Source organism: Girardinichthys multiradiatus, chromosome 1, assembly GCF_021462225.1.
Source record: "Girardinichthys multiradiatus isolate DD_20200921_A chromosome 1, DD_fGirMul_XY1, whole genome shotgun sequence".
In the NCBI taxonomy this organism is placed as follows: Eukaryota; Metazoa; Chordata; class Actinopteri; order Cyprinodontiformes; family Goodeidae; genus Girardinichthys; species Girardinichthys multiradiatus.
Genome location: NC_061794.1, coordinates 48,612,140 through 48,627,866, shown reverse-complemented (window position 1 = coordinate 48,627,866; position 15,727 = coordinate 48,612,140). Strand labels below are relative to the sequence as shown.

General features: G+C 42.5%; 1 protein-coding gene across 1 annotated transcript in view; it reads right to left on the bottom strand.

Moving 5' to 3' along the window:
* The window catches only part of LOC124873531, a 30,937-nt gene extending 19,216 nt beyond the window's left edge, over positions 1–11,721 (bottom strand). Inside the window, exons 1-2 of the mRNA XM_047374238.1 lie at positions 11,358–11,721; positions 8,192–8,365 (exon numbers count right to left, since the gene is read on the bottom strand). Of these exons, the coding sequence (XP_047230194.1) occupies positions 8,192–8,365; positions 11,358–11,629 (446 nt within the window). The 5' untranslated portion in view covers positions 11,630–11,721. The remainder of the gene's footprint in view (positions 1–8,191; positions 8,366–11,357) is intronic.
* Positions 11,722–15,727: the final 4,006 nt, after the last annotated feature.

The window sequence follows — 15,727 nt, the reverse complement described above, 5'->3', positions numbered from 1 at the left end:
TGCTGCCCATGTCCTCACTAAAACTAAGAAGGTAGAGAACATAAACCTGGTTCTAAATTCCTTCCACTGGCTCTCTGGACCTCAGAGAATAGACTTTAAAATCCAAATCCAATCCATTTATAAAGCACATTTAAAAACAGCAAGTTTGCCAAAGTGCCGTACATACTACAATAAATGAAGATAAAACAAGACAACCAAGACGCTGCTCCTCCACATCGAGAGGAGCCAGTTGAGGTGGCTCGGGCATCTACAGGTCCTTCTCAAAATATTAGCATATTGTGATAAAGTTCATTATTTTCCATAATGTCATGATGAAAATTTAACATTCATATATTTTAGATTCATTGCACACTAACTGAAATATTTCAGGTCTTTTATTGTCTTAATACGGATGATTTTGGCATACAGCTCATGAAAACCCCAAATTCCTATCTCACAAAATTAGCATATCATTAAAAGGGTCTCTAAACGAGCTATGAACCTAATCATCTAAATCAACGAGTTAACTCTAAACACCTGCAAAAGATTCCTGAGGCCTTTAAAACTCCCAGCCTGGTTCATCACTCAAAACCCCAATCATGGGTAAGACTGCCGACCTGACTGCTGTCCAGAAGGCCACTATTGACACCCTCAAGCAAGAGGGTAAGACACAGAAAGACATTTCTGAACGAATAGGCTGTTCCCAGAGTGCTGTATCAAGGCACCTCAGTGGGAAGTCTGTGGGAAGGAAAAAGTGTGACAGAAAACGCTGCACAACGAGAAGAGGTGACCGGACCCTGAGGAAGATTGTGGAGAAGGGCCGATTCCAGACCTTGGGGGACCTGCGGAAGCAGTGGACTGAGTCTGGAGTAGAAACATCCAGAGCCACCGTGCACAGGCGTGTGCAGGAAATGGGCTACAGGTGCCGCATTCCCCAGGTCAAGCCACTTTTGAACCAGAAACAGCGGCAGAAGCACCTGACCTGGACTACAGAGAAGCAGCACTGGACTGTTGCTCAGTGGTCCAAAGTACTTTTTTCGGATGAAAGCAAATTCTGCATGTCATTCGGAAATCGAGGTGCCAGAGTCTGGAGGAAGACTGGGGAGAAGGAAATGCCAAAATGCCAGAAGTCCAGTGTCAAGTACCCACAGTCAGTGATGGTCTGGGGTGCCGTGTCAGCTGCTGGTGTTGGTCCACTGTGTTTTATCAAGGGCAGGGTCAATGCAGCTAGCTATCAGGAGATTTTGGAGCACTTCATGCTTCCATCTGCTGAAAAGCTTTATGGAGATGAAGATTTCATTTTTCAGCACGACCTGGCACCTGCTCACAGTGCCAAAACCACTGGTAAATGGTTTACTGACCATGGTATCACTGTGCTCAATTGGCCTGCCAACTCTCCTGACCTGAACCCCATAGAGAATCTGTGGGATATTGTGAAGAGAACGTTGAGAGACTCAAGACCCAACACTCTGGATGAGCTAAAGGCCGCTATCGAAGCATCCTGGGTCTCCATAAGACCTCAGCAGTGCCACAGGCTGATTGCCTCCATGCCACGCCGCATTGAAGCAGTCATTTCTGCCAAAGGATTCCCACCCAAGTATTGAGTGCATAACTGTACATGATTATTTGAAGTTTGACGTTTTTTGTATTAAAAACACTTTTCTTTTATTGGTCGGATGAAATATGCTAATTTTGTGAGATAGGAATTTTGGGTTTTCATGAGCTGTATGCCAAAATCATCCGTATTAAGACAATAAAACACCTGAAATATTTCAGTTAGTGTGCAATGAATCTAAAATATATGAATGTTAAATTTTCATCATGACATTATGGAAAATAATGAACTTTATCACAATATGCTAATATTTTGAGAAGGACCTGTATACCGGATGCCTCCTGGACGCCTTCCTCGGGAGGTGTTCCAGGCACGTCCCACCGGGAGGAGGCCCAGGGGACGGCCCAGGACACGCTGGAGGGACTATGTCTCTCGGCTGGCCTGGGAAGGCCTTGGGCTCGCCCCGGAGGAGCTGGAGGAGGTGTCTGGGGAGAGGGACATCTGGGCGTCTCTACCGAGTCTGCTGCCCTCGCGACCCGGTCCCGGATAAGCGGAAGACAACGAGTACAAGTACAAGACAATCAATAGACATTTAAAACGCATAAAATACAATAGAAGAGTCAACTCACAACTGGTCAAAAGCTTTTGAGAAAAGATATGTTTCTATTAAGAGACTTACATATATGAAGCGAAGACGCCCGTCTGACGTTTAAAAAGAAGCGCGTTCCAAAGTTTGGGAGCCATAACAGAAAAGGCTCTGTCACCACTAAATTTTTGCCTAGTTTTTGGCACGACTAAAAGCAGCTGGTCGGCTGATCTAAGCACCAACGAAGGAAGTTGAGGCTAGAGTAGATTCAAGAGGTACAGAGGAGCAAGACCATTCAAGCATTAAAAGCTAAAGATAAGCCAGGACAGGTGAGATTTGTTCATATCTCTGCATGCCAGTAAGAAAACGGGCAGCGGCATTTTAAACAAGCTGAAGCTGTGAGAGATGCTTGAGTGACACCAGCATAAAGTGCATTTCAGTAGTTGAGACAAGTTGAGATAAAAGCATGTATCATTTCTCCAGGTTGAGCCTCAACAAAACTGGCTTGAGCTTTGCTACTTGCCTTAATTGAAAAAAACTGTTTTGCAAACCAGATTTAGTTTGTTTAGCAAATTTAAAGCCTGAGTCTATAATTATTTCCAGATTCGTTACATTCTGTCTGAAATACGACTCAAGGGAACCTAATTTAATAGGTGGGTTGAGTGAATAAAATAACCTCTGTTTTGCTTTCATTAAAGCTCAGAAAGTTCAGCGCCATCCAAACTTTGAAGTCTTCAAAGCAATCTAATGGGTTGGATGGAGCACGGATTTTCAGCTGTTAGAGGTAGGTATATCTGGCAGTCATCTGCGTAGCAATGAAAGAAGAGGCCATGTTTTCTAAATATGGACATCAAGAGGAGGTATAAAGCAAATAGAAGAGGACCAAGAACTGAGCCCTGGGGAACCCCACGAGAGAGGGGCAGAGGCAGAGACAAAAAGTTCAATACCAACACCGGGGGTGAAAGTAGTTTTAAATTCTTGCCGGTACTTAGGAGCGGAGCTAAAGGGGGTGTTGCGAGGCACTGGGGGCATTTATGCATGCATATATGTGAAATCAAACTGTCCACTTAGGAAGCAACACTGATTGATAATCAATTTCACATCATGTTGTGCAAATGGAATAGACAACAAGGGGAAATCTTTGGTGATTAGCAAGACACTCAATAAAGGAGTGGTTCTGCAGGTGGGGACCACAGACCACTTCTCAGTACCGATGCTTTCTGGCTGATGTTTTGGTCACTTTTGAATGTTGGTGGTGCTTTCACACTCGTGGTAGCATGAGACAGACTCTACAACCCACACAAGTGGCTCAGGTGGTGCAGCTCATCCAGGACGGCACATCAATGTGAGCTGTGGCAAGAAGGTTTGCTGTGTCTGTCAGCGTAGTGTCCAGAGCCTGGAGGCGCTACCAGGAGACAGGCCAGTACACCAGGAGACGTGGAGGAGGCCGTAGGAGGACAACAACCCAGCAGCAGGATCGCTACCTCTGCCTTTGTGCAAGGAGGAACAGGAGGAGCACTGCCAGAACCCTGCAGAATGACCTCCAGCAGGCCACAAATGTGCATGTGTCTGCACAAACGATTAGAAACCAACTCCATGAGGATGGTATGAGGGCCTGACGTCCACAAATGGGGGTGGTGCTCACAGCCCAACACCGTGCAGGACGCTTGTCATTTGCCAGAGAACACCAGGATTGGTAAATTCACCACTGGTGCCCTGTGGTCTTCACAGATGAAAGCAGGTTCACACTGAGCACATGTGACAGACGTGACAGAGTGTGGAGACACCGTGGAGAGCGATCTGCTGCCTGCAACATCCTTCAGCATGACTGGTTTGGCAGTGGGTCAGTAATGGTGTGGGGTGGCATTTCTTTCCATGAGCTCTCCAGAGGTAACCTGACTGCCATTAGGTACCGAGATGAGATCCTCAGACCCCTTGTGAGACCATATGCTGGTACGGTTGGCCCTGGGTTCCTCCTAATGCAGGACAATGCTAGACCTCATGTGGCTGGAGTGTGTCAGCAGTTCCTGCAAGATGAAGACATTGAAGCTATGGACTGGCCCGCCCGTTCACCAGACCTAAATCCAATTGAGCACATCTGGGACATCATGTCTCGCTCCATCCACCAACGTCACGTTGCTCCACAGACTGTCCAGGAGTTGGTGGATGCTTTAGTCCAGGTCTGGAAGGAGATCCCTCAGGAGATCATTCACCGTCTCATCAGGAGCATCTCCAGGTGTTGTAGGGAGGTCATACAGACACGTGGAGGTCACACACAATACTGAGCCTCATTTTGACTTGTTTTAAAGACATTACATCAAAGTTGGATCAGCCTCTAGTGTGTTTTTCCTCTTTAATTTTGTGTGTGACTCCAAATCCAGTATATATATATATATATATATATATATATATATATATATATATATATATTTCAATTGTTAAAGAACTGTCCTGTATGAAACAATGATAAACCATTTTCTAATGCATAACTTTTCATCTTCAGTTTCCGTCTTTTCTTTTGAACAAAGAAGTTATTGTTCTCTGCATTGTGGTCAAGTTTTGATTTCATTTAAATAAAAAATTTGACAGTTCGGTTGTTTTCTGTAGATGGTAAGTGATTTATTGTTCTGCCATAATGCAAGCAGCAATTTTTTATGTCTGTGCACCACCTGTGTAAAATCTCCCAGTCCATTAAATCGAACGCACCAATCTCCTTGACAACCGTTCTGTTTTGGGGGTAAGTGCGCATGAGCTCTCGTGTATCGTCTGTGAAATCTCTGGTCATAAGTGGTGTTTTTGAGCTGTACTGTGTTGCTGTAATTCAGCAAAATAACATGAAACACAACTAATTTCTCTCCCTTTGCTTTTAACTGGGGTATTTAGCAGCGAGCAGACAGACATTAAAAGTAGCGGTGCTCGTTTTAAACACTGGCCGTTCATTAAAACCTCAAGCTCTGAGGGAAAAGAAGCAAAGCAAGAACATTGAGGCTCCATCAAAGCAGAACAGTTCAGAAACAATCTGGAATGAGGGGAAAAAAGCTATATTTATGTTTTAGACTGTCTATTGGTAGCGGACCTGATCTTCTTTGTGTGCTCGTGAATTTTTGCAGCCGTAACTGGTTCTAGATGACGGCTTCGTAGCAGACAGCCGTTCTTCCCTCTTCCCGGTACCGGCACAGAATCTTTTAGTGGTACGCAGTACCGGACCGTAGCGGCTCACTTTCCCTCCTGACCAACACTGAACCTTCTCTCACTCAAATAGGAATGAAGCCAATCTAGTGCTGCACCTTTAATAGCAACACAGTGCTCCAAATGAGAGATAATGCGGTGGTCCACAGAATTTGACATTGATCTAAATTTTGAGCACAAAATACTTCAGTTAGTTTCTAAGTCACTGAATGGCTTGGACCCAAAATACATTAGAGATCTATTGCTGCTGTATCAACTTTTCAGACCTTCTGGTTCCAGTCTACTCTGTATCCTCAGAACCACACGGTAGCATTCAGTTCTTCTGCTTCACAAATCTGGAACAAACTTCCAGAAACCTGCAGAGATGCTGAATCCCTGAGTTCTTTAAATTGAGGTTAAAACCCCATTTGTTTAGAGTTGCTTTTGAAGGAGTTGCCTCCTCTCCAGGTAGAAACGTTTCATTTTATTTTAAGAAAATATGGCCCTAAAAGCATCGAGTGCATTCATTCATTTTAGTTTATAGTCCAACTTTTTAACTTTCCTTCTTTTATTTTATCACGCTACTGCAAAGTATTTTGTGTTTTTTGTAAAGTACTTTGAATTGTCTTTTTGCTGAAATGTGCTATATAAATTAACTTGCCTTGCCTTCAGGAGCCTTTAGGCGAACTCCAGACAGGCTGCATGAGCCTTTTATTAAGGAGTTGCTTTCATCTGGTCGCTCTACCATACAGGCCTGATTAGTGGCGTGCTGCAGAGATGGTTGTCCTTCTGCAAGGTTCTCCAGCATTCCTCTGAGGAGAGAGGAGTGACCTTGGAGTTTTTGGTCACCTCCTTGACTAAGGACCTTCACCACCGGCTGCTCCGTTTAGATACTCAAGGAAGAGTCCTGGTGGTTCCAAACTTCTCTCATTTACTAATGATGGAGACCACTGTGCTCATTGGTGACCTTCAAAGCAGCAGAAACTATTCTGTATCCTTCCCCAGATGTATGCCTCAAGACAATCCTTTTTCTGAGGTTGACAGACAGTTTCTTTAAGTTCATGCTTGGCATTTGCCCTCTGACCTGCCCTGTCAACTGTAGGACCTTATATGGACAGGTATATCTTTCCTAATCATGTCCAATCAGCTGAACTTACCACAGTTGGACTCCATTTAATCTGTGGAAACATCTCAAGGATGATCAGTGGAAACCGTATGAACCTCAGCTCAGTTTTGAGTTTCATGGCAAAGGATGTGAATAATTACTTAAACATGATTTCTTCTATTTGTAATAAATTTGCAACAACCTCAAACTTCTTCCACGTTGTCATAAGGGGATATTGTGTGGAGATGTTTGAGCAAAGAGATTAATTTGATACCATTTGGAATAAGGCTGGAACAGAACTAAATGTGGAAAAAGTGCAGGACAGTGAATACTTTCTGGATGCTCTCTATAGGTCACTAAGTGTCTGTCGGTACCTTGAAAAAGTTTTTATATGCATGTTCATATAAAAAAGGCAGGCAGAACCCAGTGTTGGGAAAACTCTTCAGGAAGTAGGAGAGAGTTCTGACAAAGATTGCATGCGGCTTCACGTTGATGGTTCTGATTCCTTTAAAGACCAGAACGGACTGATCTGAAAAACAGTTTCTACATTTTCCTTCTTTCTGCTCATTTAAAATGATTTTACCCATTACTCATTTCAAAACAAGCAAACCTGTTATTACAGAGAAAAACAATGTGTGATATATCGAGAAATTCAGAGAATGTCAGCAGCTGTTCTGGCCATTGTAAGGCTGCCTGGCATGTATGATGGGATCTTCAGAGCGATCAACACTCAGACTGAGATGTTACATGAGCTGAATCACAGACTGGATGTGATCCTTAGGATCGCAGGAAGGTTGCGGTTCCTGGACTCAGGGGTGAAATGGGATAAATCTTGGAGAAAGTTGTTCGCTCGGATCTGGCAGAAAGACCAGGAATTTGACTGTTTGGATTCACCTTTGAGAAGAACCAGCAAGACTCTCAAGGCTGACGGAAAATGAAGAGTCAGTTTAACCCAAATAATTATTTTTTTTCTAAATCTGGCTCCCCTGCACGGCCTTGATGGCTGGTTATCTTCAACTTCTCCTGGAAGTTATGTAAACATGACGCTCTGCTCCCTCTGCCCCCTCCCTTCCCTGAGGACATCTGTGGACCTGCTCAGAACTTTGTGGCCCGTTGATGAACATTCCAACGTACCATCAAGGACAATGGCCTCTGTGACAGAGCTTCATGGACTCACTTGCACACACACACATGCTCAAGATAAACATATGCACCCCCTCACACCACCTTCACCGTTCCCAGCATGATGTTGTTTTGTCAACTTGTTGCTTCTTTGTTCTGAGGTTTTTTACAATCTCAAACTGTATCCTGCTAAGGATAAAGTGTGAAATATGATTTTTTTCCTCTACTTTCCTAATGTGGTCTCTTTTCTCATCTAACAAGGGCAGCGCCTGTGAGTGGGCAGCAAAGCCTCTGTGACCCGTCCCCCCTTGTCTTGTGTCATGATGTATGTTTGGATGGGTTGTACTGGACTTCTAATTTCCCCTCAGGGATCAATAAAGTATCTTTGAATTGAATTAAATAATGTATATTAATTTTCAAAGAAATTTTATCCGAGTCCACATATTTTTTTTATCTCCTTAACCCTAACCCAGAAATAACCTGTTAAAGTCTCGGTTGAAATGTTTTTATAAAATATGCAGATAGTAAAAAATGGAAGTCCCACAAAGATGCAAATGAATGAACGTATGTAAAAATAAAACTTTCAGAACCCAGAGGGTTAGGGAAGATTTCATGTTTGGACCTATAAGACACAGATCAGGGATTGCTACGATATCACTTGCCTGCAGCTGCTCACCTGTACATGGTGTTTTCTGCTCTGCTCTGCCAGGCCTCAGACTGCAGGAAGTGGCAGATAGAGTGTGTGTGAGTAAAGAACTCAGTGTAGGTGTTAAAGGCCACCGAGTCCATCCCAGCCGTACACCTGCTGACCTCGGACCCCTCAGGGCAGGATGGGAAATCCCTGCCTGAGCTGAAGACAGACAGGTAACCAAACAGGTGAACAGACAGGTAAACATCTAAACCAACAGGTGTAAGCATTTCACAGGAAAGGGAGCTCTGAGCTGTAATTAATAGACGCTGTCACAATGTGGCAGCAGTCACTGAAAACTAATCAGCTCAGCTCCAGCCGAAAACTAAGGAATGCCAAAGTGTTCAAAATTAAATAAATTAATGAAACATTCTGAAATAAGTATCTACATCTGTAAATAATGGAGAATGATTTAATGTCACAATGAAATTGTGAAATAATTGAATGCATATTAAATTTTCAGCTCATTATTAAGAAATATATTTCATTTTCCATAACAAATCTGCATTAATATAAAAGAATTTTCATGTAAAAGTTTTACCTAATAATTGAAATTATTGTTGAGGCTATTTTCATGTAAGTTTTTTTTATTTCAAAACATCATTTTTTTTTAAAAAGTCAGATTTGTCTTCAAAAAGCCAGTATTTATTTTATATATATTTTTTCCTCATGGCCATTTATTTCATACAGAGGTTGGACAATGAAAATGAAACACCTGTCATTTTAGTGTGGGAGGTATCATGGCTAAATTGGACCAGCCTGGTAGCCAGTCTTCATTGATTGCACATTGCACCAGTAAGAGCAGAGTATGAAGGTTCAATTAGCAGGGTAAGAGCACAGTTTTGCTCAAAATATTGAAATGCACACAACATTATGGGTGACATACCAGAGTTCAAAAGAGGACAAATTGTTGGTGCACGTCTTGCTGGCGCATCTGTGACCAAGACAACAAGTCTTTGTGATGTATCAAGAGCCACGGTATCCATGGTAATGTCAGCATACCACCAAGAAGGATGAACCACATCCAACAGGATTAACTGTGGACGCAAGAGGAAGCTGTCTGAAAGGGATGTTCGGGTGCTAACCCGGATTGTATCCAAAAAACATAAAACCACGGCTGCCCAAATCACGGCAGAATTAAATGTGCACCTCAACTCTCCTGTTTCCACCAGAACTGTCCGTCAGGAGCTCCACAGGGTCAATATACACGGCCGGGCTGCTATAGCCAAACCTTTGGTCACTCATGATAATGCCAAACGCCGGTTTCAATGGTGCAAGGAGCGCAAATCTTGGGCTTTGGACAATGTGAAACATGTATTGTTCTCTGATGAGTCCACCTTTACTGTTTTCCCCACATCCGGGAGAGTTACGGTGTGGAGAAGCCCCAAAGAAGCGTACCACCCAGACTGTTGCATGCCCAGAGTGAAGCATGGGGGTGGATCAGTAATGGTTTGGGCTGCCATATTATGGCATTCCCTTGGCCCAATACTTGTGCTAGATGGGCGCGTCACTGTCAAGGACTACCGAACCATTCTTGAGGACCATGTGCATCCAATGGTTCAAACATTGAATCCTGAAGGCGGTGCCGTGTATCAGGATGACAATGCACCAATACACACAGCAAGACTGGTGAAAGATTGGTTAGATGAACATGAAAGTGAAGTTGAACATCTCCCATGGCCTGCACAGTTACCAGATCTAAATATTATTGAGCCACTTTGGGGTGTTTTGGAGGAGCGAGTCAGGAAACGTTTTCCTCCACCAGTATCACGTAGTGACCTGGCCACTATCCTGCAAGAAGAATGGCTTAAAATCCCTCTGACCACTGTGCAGGACTTGTATATGTCATTCCCAAGATGAATTGATGCTGTATTGGCCGCAAAAGGAGGCCCTACATCATACTAATAAATTATTGTGGTCTAAAACCAGGTGTTTCAGTTTCATTGTCCAACCCCTGTAATGTCACTTTACAACTGAATGACTGTGGGCCAATCAGCGTCAATGGGCTGGACCTGCATCGTCACTGGCTGAGCCTTACATAGAGATTAGTTTCCTGAGTACCTGCTCCCTGAGCAGCTACAGTGTCACCTCAAGGTTTAGGAAAGATTGAGGAGTTTCTTAACGTTATTCAGCTCTGGTTACCTTAGCAGAGGGGAATAATTTATCATACGAGGCCATTTTCAGTTGTTTGGATGACACCTTTCAGAAGATCGGGATGATAATTGCTCTCCAAGATGTTAGCATCGACGACGCCATTGTTGATCCTCTAAGAGCCATTGAGCACCGTGTCCACATGGAAATGCAGAGCACAGCACTAAAGACGTTAGTGGGGTCTGGCATAACCATCGGGGTTATTGCTGTTATGTTTTCTGTGTCGCCCAGGACAGTTCACTGCGGTCCAGTGAGCCGACAGTTACGCCAGCCGACGTTAGCTCTCTGTTAAAGATCAGCTTTGCGCAGACAAGGTGCGTTAAGGTAACAGAGCAGAGCAGCTGAGAATTTAATATGAATCACCTGATGATGTCACTAAAACGTCATCATGTCCTCCCTGAGTGGGTTCTCTGTGAGACAGAAAAAGTTCCATGTTTTAACGTCAACAAAATATCGATTGGTTCTGAGAAATTATTTAACCTGCAAAGTTTCTGCTGAATTATTCAGAAATTGTGGAGTCCATAAGAACCAGACTCCGTCTGAGTCTCTCTTAAGGTTTTCTGAGTTCAGGTTTTCTGTTCCTTCTTTTATTGGAAAACAGAACTGTGAGTTAGTTTGCTGAAAGAAGAACAAGTCGTCTACCTCCAACTGGTGTGTCAGATCAGGAACTCTGACAGACCTTCAGAACTCAGAGAGAGAAGTTCTGAAGAGAACTGCAGATCCAGAACTGAAAACAGAAAAGGAAGTCCGGATCAGAGCAAGGAACAAATGACAAGGACTGGATCAGGAAGTTGGAATTAGGGCACCACAGTGTTTAATGCCAACAGAGCCTTTGAGTTGGGACCAGTATGGGTTTTTAGCTGAAAATCCTGATTCTGGTTCAGGTTTATTTTTGAACCATAAGAGTTTTTAGAACAAACGATCGAAAACCAGCAAATATTCGGCCGAACAGGAGTCCTCCCTGGTTCCGATCAGGAGATGGGAGGGTTGCGCTGCAGCTTACCTGCTCAGGTGACAGTGGGTAAAGCGCAGCGCCAGGCGGCTCTGGCTCTCTGACGTCATGTCCTTGCAGCGCGTGTCCAAGTGCACCAGAGCTCGTGCCCAGCACTCTCCATACCGCGGTTGCGCGGCGAGGCTCTGCACCCGTCTTAGCTCCATCCTGCCGCGCTCATGGTCCGAACCTGAACCGGGACCTGACATTAGTCCGGAACCGATAGAGAGTCCGAAAATCAGGGTGCTGCACAGCAGCGGCAGCAACGCGGGCACATGCTTCATCCCAGCCTGTCTTCAGCTCAGCCAATCAGAGTGCTGCGTTTCCACGCGTTTTATTGTTGATGTTTGTAGCGCGTGCTAACTTCCCCAAGCAATTAACATACCTACAACACCTGTCACCAGGTGCCGACCAAAACCACGTAACCGGAAATGAAATGTCTTTAATTGGAGGAACATGAAAGAGGAAGTTACATCAATTCACATTTAACGTCAAACATTTCAGTTCAAAAACGGTTTTAAGCAGGTTTTGTTTGGATGTGATTGGTCCACTGTTCTTTATCTTCAGAAAGTTCTCTAAGGCTCTCACAGTTTCAAAGCGTCTGCATTTTGTAATCAGCAAATCATGAAAATCTAATAACAATAAAGACGATTCTGACTGAACGGAAAGTAAACAATTAAATATGGCTTATTGAACATAAGAACCCTCGCGTGTCAAAGACTTATTTAGTTAATGACTTGATTAACAGATCCGATTGATTTATTTTGTCTCTCAGAAACCTGGCTATAGCAAGAGGATTATGTTACTATAAATGAGTCAGCCCCTACTAATTATTCAAATTTTCACAACCATCTTTCAGTCCAATTTATTGATCAGTCCCAGAGCAATTAATAGCTAAAACTCTTTTGAATATTTTTAATCCTTAGTTTTCCTCATCCAAATTGCAAAGCACTAAAACCATTTTTGTTTTGTACCATCCACCAGGACTGTACTCTTAAGGTTTTTAGATCAGTTCTTAGACCTCTTATGTGATTTAGTGTTAAATACAGATAAGGTCATTAAAGTGGGGGATTTTAATATTCCTGTTTACACTGAAAGTGATAGCCTAAATGTAGCTATAGTGCTGACGGCATTCACACTATAGAGATCCTGTTTCTCTTTATTATTATGTATATCTAACACTTTTTTGGAACTTATCTCCTCCTTCATACTTTGTGCTATTTCAGCCATTCAACTTTTAAAATGTTCCAGTCATTTAGGACATTATGGCTATGACTTTTGGTATTAATACTGTTGAGGTAAAATAATCCTATCACTGATATCCTTGCGGCCTCAACCTCACCTCAGTCCGGATGTCATGAGAAAGAACAGATGAAAAGCAGAAATTAAGATTAATGCAAGTTTAATTTGGAAAATAATAAGACCAATGATTTCCAATGCAAAAATTGAATACAAGAAGAATAATACAAAGAAAGAAAGATTTACCAAAGGCCTTTGGGAGAGACTCAGATCAGCAAAGCAAGGCTGTATCACGAGTGGTCTGCCTTACCGTAAATGTTAAAACGTCTTATACCTTTTACTTCAAAGCTTACTGAATGACCCTCTCCTCCAAGAATTATTACGAAGTCTGTGTCGGCGCTGTAACTTAGCCAACCCCCATGTGAGTATTTTATTATCTATACCATGCCCAACCGCCAACATTTATTGCTTTACTGCCCATGCAGCCTGGCATTTACGGCTTACAGCTGCTGGGAACATCCTAACCTGGGATTCAACCTTGCTCCAGCCTGAAGCTTGCTGTGACCTGTGACTTCTCTCCCCAAAGCTCACACATGTTAAATCTCAGTGTTATGTTCACACATGCAGACTGAACACATATATGAAACTAAATGATTTTAACTCTCAAAAATACTTTTTATACTTTTTTTAAATTTTCAGCTTTTTGTGCTGATTTTTGGCCCATTGAATTGAGTGGAAAATCTTAAAACTTCTGCAAAATTCAGCTAAAACTGTGTGCTCATTCACAGCTTACTACTTCTACATACTTTCAGCTAGAAACCCCATTCAACTTTTAAAATGTTCACAAGCCATTAAGCTATCTTCAAATAATTCAGCTTTTTCATATCTGTTGCTGTTCTTCTACAATCGCGATTCAAATGTTACGCAAAATTACGCAAGTTTTTGATTTTATAATGTAATCCAATGGTGGAATTCGGCAGTTGTTAGAGTGTACACTCTAGGTTTTTGAATAACCTGAGAAAGAAAAATCAAACTTTGCTTACTCACTTAATTTTCACTCTACCTATACAAATTATACATCAAAACGTAGGATGCTCTTTCGCGATTAAGAAAATGTCACCCTCATTGATATGGGACAAACAGTTTTCTGGCAACATGCCCCAAAGCAAGGTAAAGTCAACACACCCTGAGGGGGAAACCTATAGGAATTTAAAAAAAAAATCTGAGCAAAAAGTCCATAAGCTCACATGTTTTCGAATTGCTGCGTCTTGTAAACTGTTCAAGGTAGAGACATGAGCTTTGTACCAATTAATCTTGACCTTGCTGGCGCTCAGTGAAATGATTTTTTGATACCTTTTATCATTTTGTTATAAAAAAGGTATGTTTAGGAGTACCAAATCTGTCCTTCCCAAAATTGCTTGAAATTGGAAAAATTCAAAATTATCCACTTTTCTACAGTCATATTTCCTACACGGATTTATGTAGACACATGAAAATCTCCAGGATTGTTCACCGATCCCTGCTGATACCTACGGTCCACACATGTTTTGGATACCTTTTATTGTTTTCTTGTGAAGTAGGTTTGTTTGAGAGTGAAAAGCTCCATGATTGTTTAGCAAGGCCTGCTGATTCATACGGTGCATGAATCAAATCGATAGCCCTTATAGTTTCCAAGTTATTAGACGTTGTTTGAGATCATGTTCTGGCATTTTTGTGTTTTTCTCCATTTTTCCCTTTCGTTTCACCTAGTGTTGTGCCTTTAATATTATATTTTCAAGAAAAAAGTGTTAACATTCTCATTCCCCTGTCCGTTCTGAGAAAAACGGTCCAAGAATGACGTCGATAGCCCTTACAGTTTCCAAGTTATGGGCGGTAGTTCGGGAGCATGCGCCTCCATGTTAAAAGCCCAGGCCAGGGGGAGACAATAGTGAGGTGCTGCATTAGAAATGCTGCAGGTGTTACACTGACGCTCTTTGCTGATTGGCTGATTCATTCCTCACTGTTCTATTTATAGCTCTGTGTATCTCCTACTGTCTATGTCTGGATGTGATTCTGTCTTTGTTTCTGCCTCTCTGTGTCTCACACACACAGACACACATCCCTGTCAAATTCAGTTTGTTATTCAAATTGGTTAAAAGGTTTCTAAGGAAATCCGACATACTGATTAATTGGAATGTATGAACCTGACTTTTGTGAAGTTCCTTGAGACAACATGTGTTGTGAATTGACGCTATATAAATAAACTGAATTGAATTGAATTGCTGCACCAATGATGTATGATGGAGCTAGATCATTCAGGGGTTTATACGTGAGAAGGAGAACTTTAAATTATGTTCTATATTTAATAGAATCAATGAAGGGAAGCTAAAATTGGATATATATGATCTCTCTTTTAAATTTCCATCAAAACTTGCTACAGAAAATAAAATCATTTTTATTTATAAGGAATCTGAAAAATTCCTGACTGTTGAGAGGTGAGGGAATGGATAGTTCAACAGAGCTATGACTCTTCGGTAAGTTTAGCAACTGTACTAAAAAGAAACCTCGGGCTATTCTGGTTCTCCTCTACTAGTGATGAAAAATTTGCTGTTCTAGCTTGGCGAAGTATCTTTCTACACAACAGTAGACTATTTTTCCAGTTTAAGCAGGAGTCCTCTAGGTGTGTAGAGCGCCATTTTCTCTCCAGACCGAAAGTTTGGACACACCTCATTCAAAGAGTTGTCTTTATTTTCATGACTATGAAGGAAGAGGAGGTGTGTTTGGGTTAAAGAACACAAAGAATGGACATTAGACCAGTGGAAATCTGTGCTTTGGTCTGATGAGTCCAAGTTTGAGATCTTTGGTTCCAACCACCGTGTCTTTGTGCGGCGCAGAAGAGGTGAACGGATGGACTCTACATGCCTGGTTCCCACCGTGAAGCATGGAGGAGGAGGTGTGATGGTGTGGGGGTGCTTTGCTGGTGACACTGTTGGGGATTTATTCAAAATTGAAGTCATACTGAACCAGCATGGCTACCACAGCATCTTGCAGCGTCATGCTATTCCATCCGGTTTGCGTTTAGTTGGACCATCATTTATTTTTCAACAGGACAATGACCCCAAACACTCCTCCAGGCTGTGTAAGGGCTATTGGACCAAGAAGGA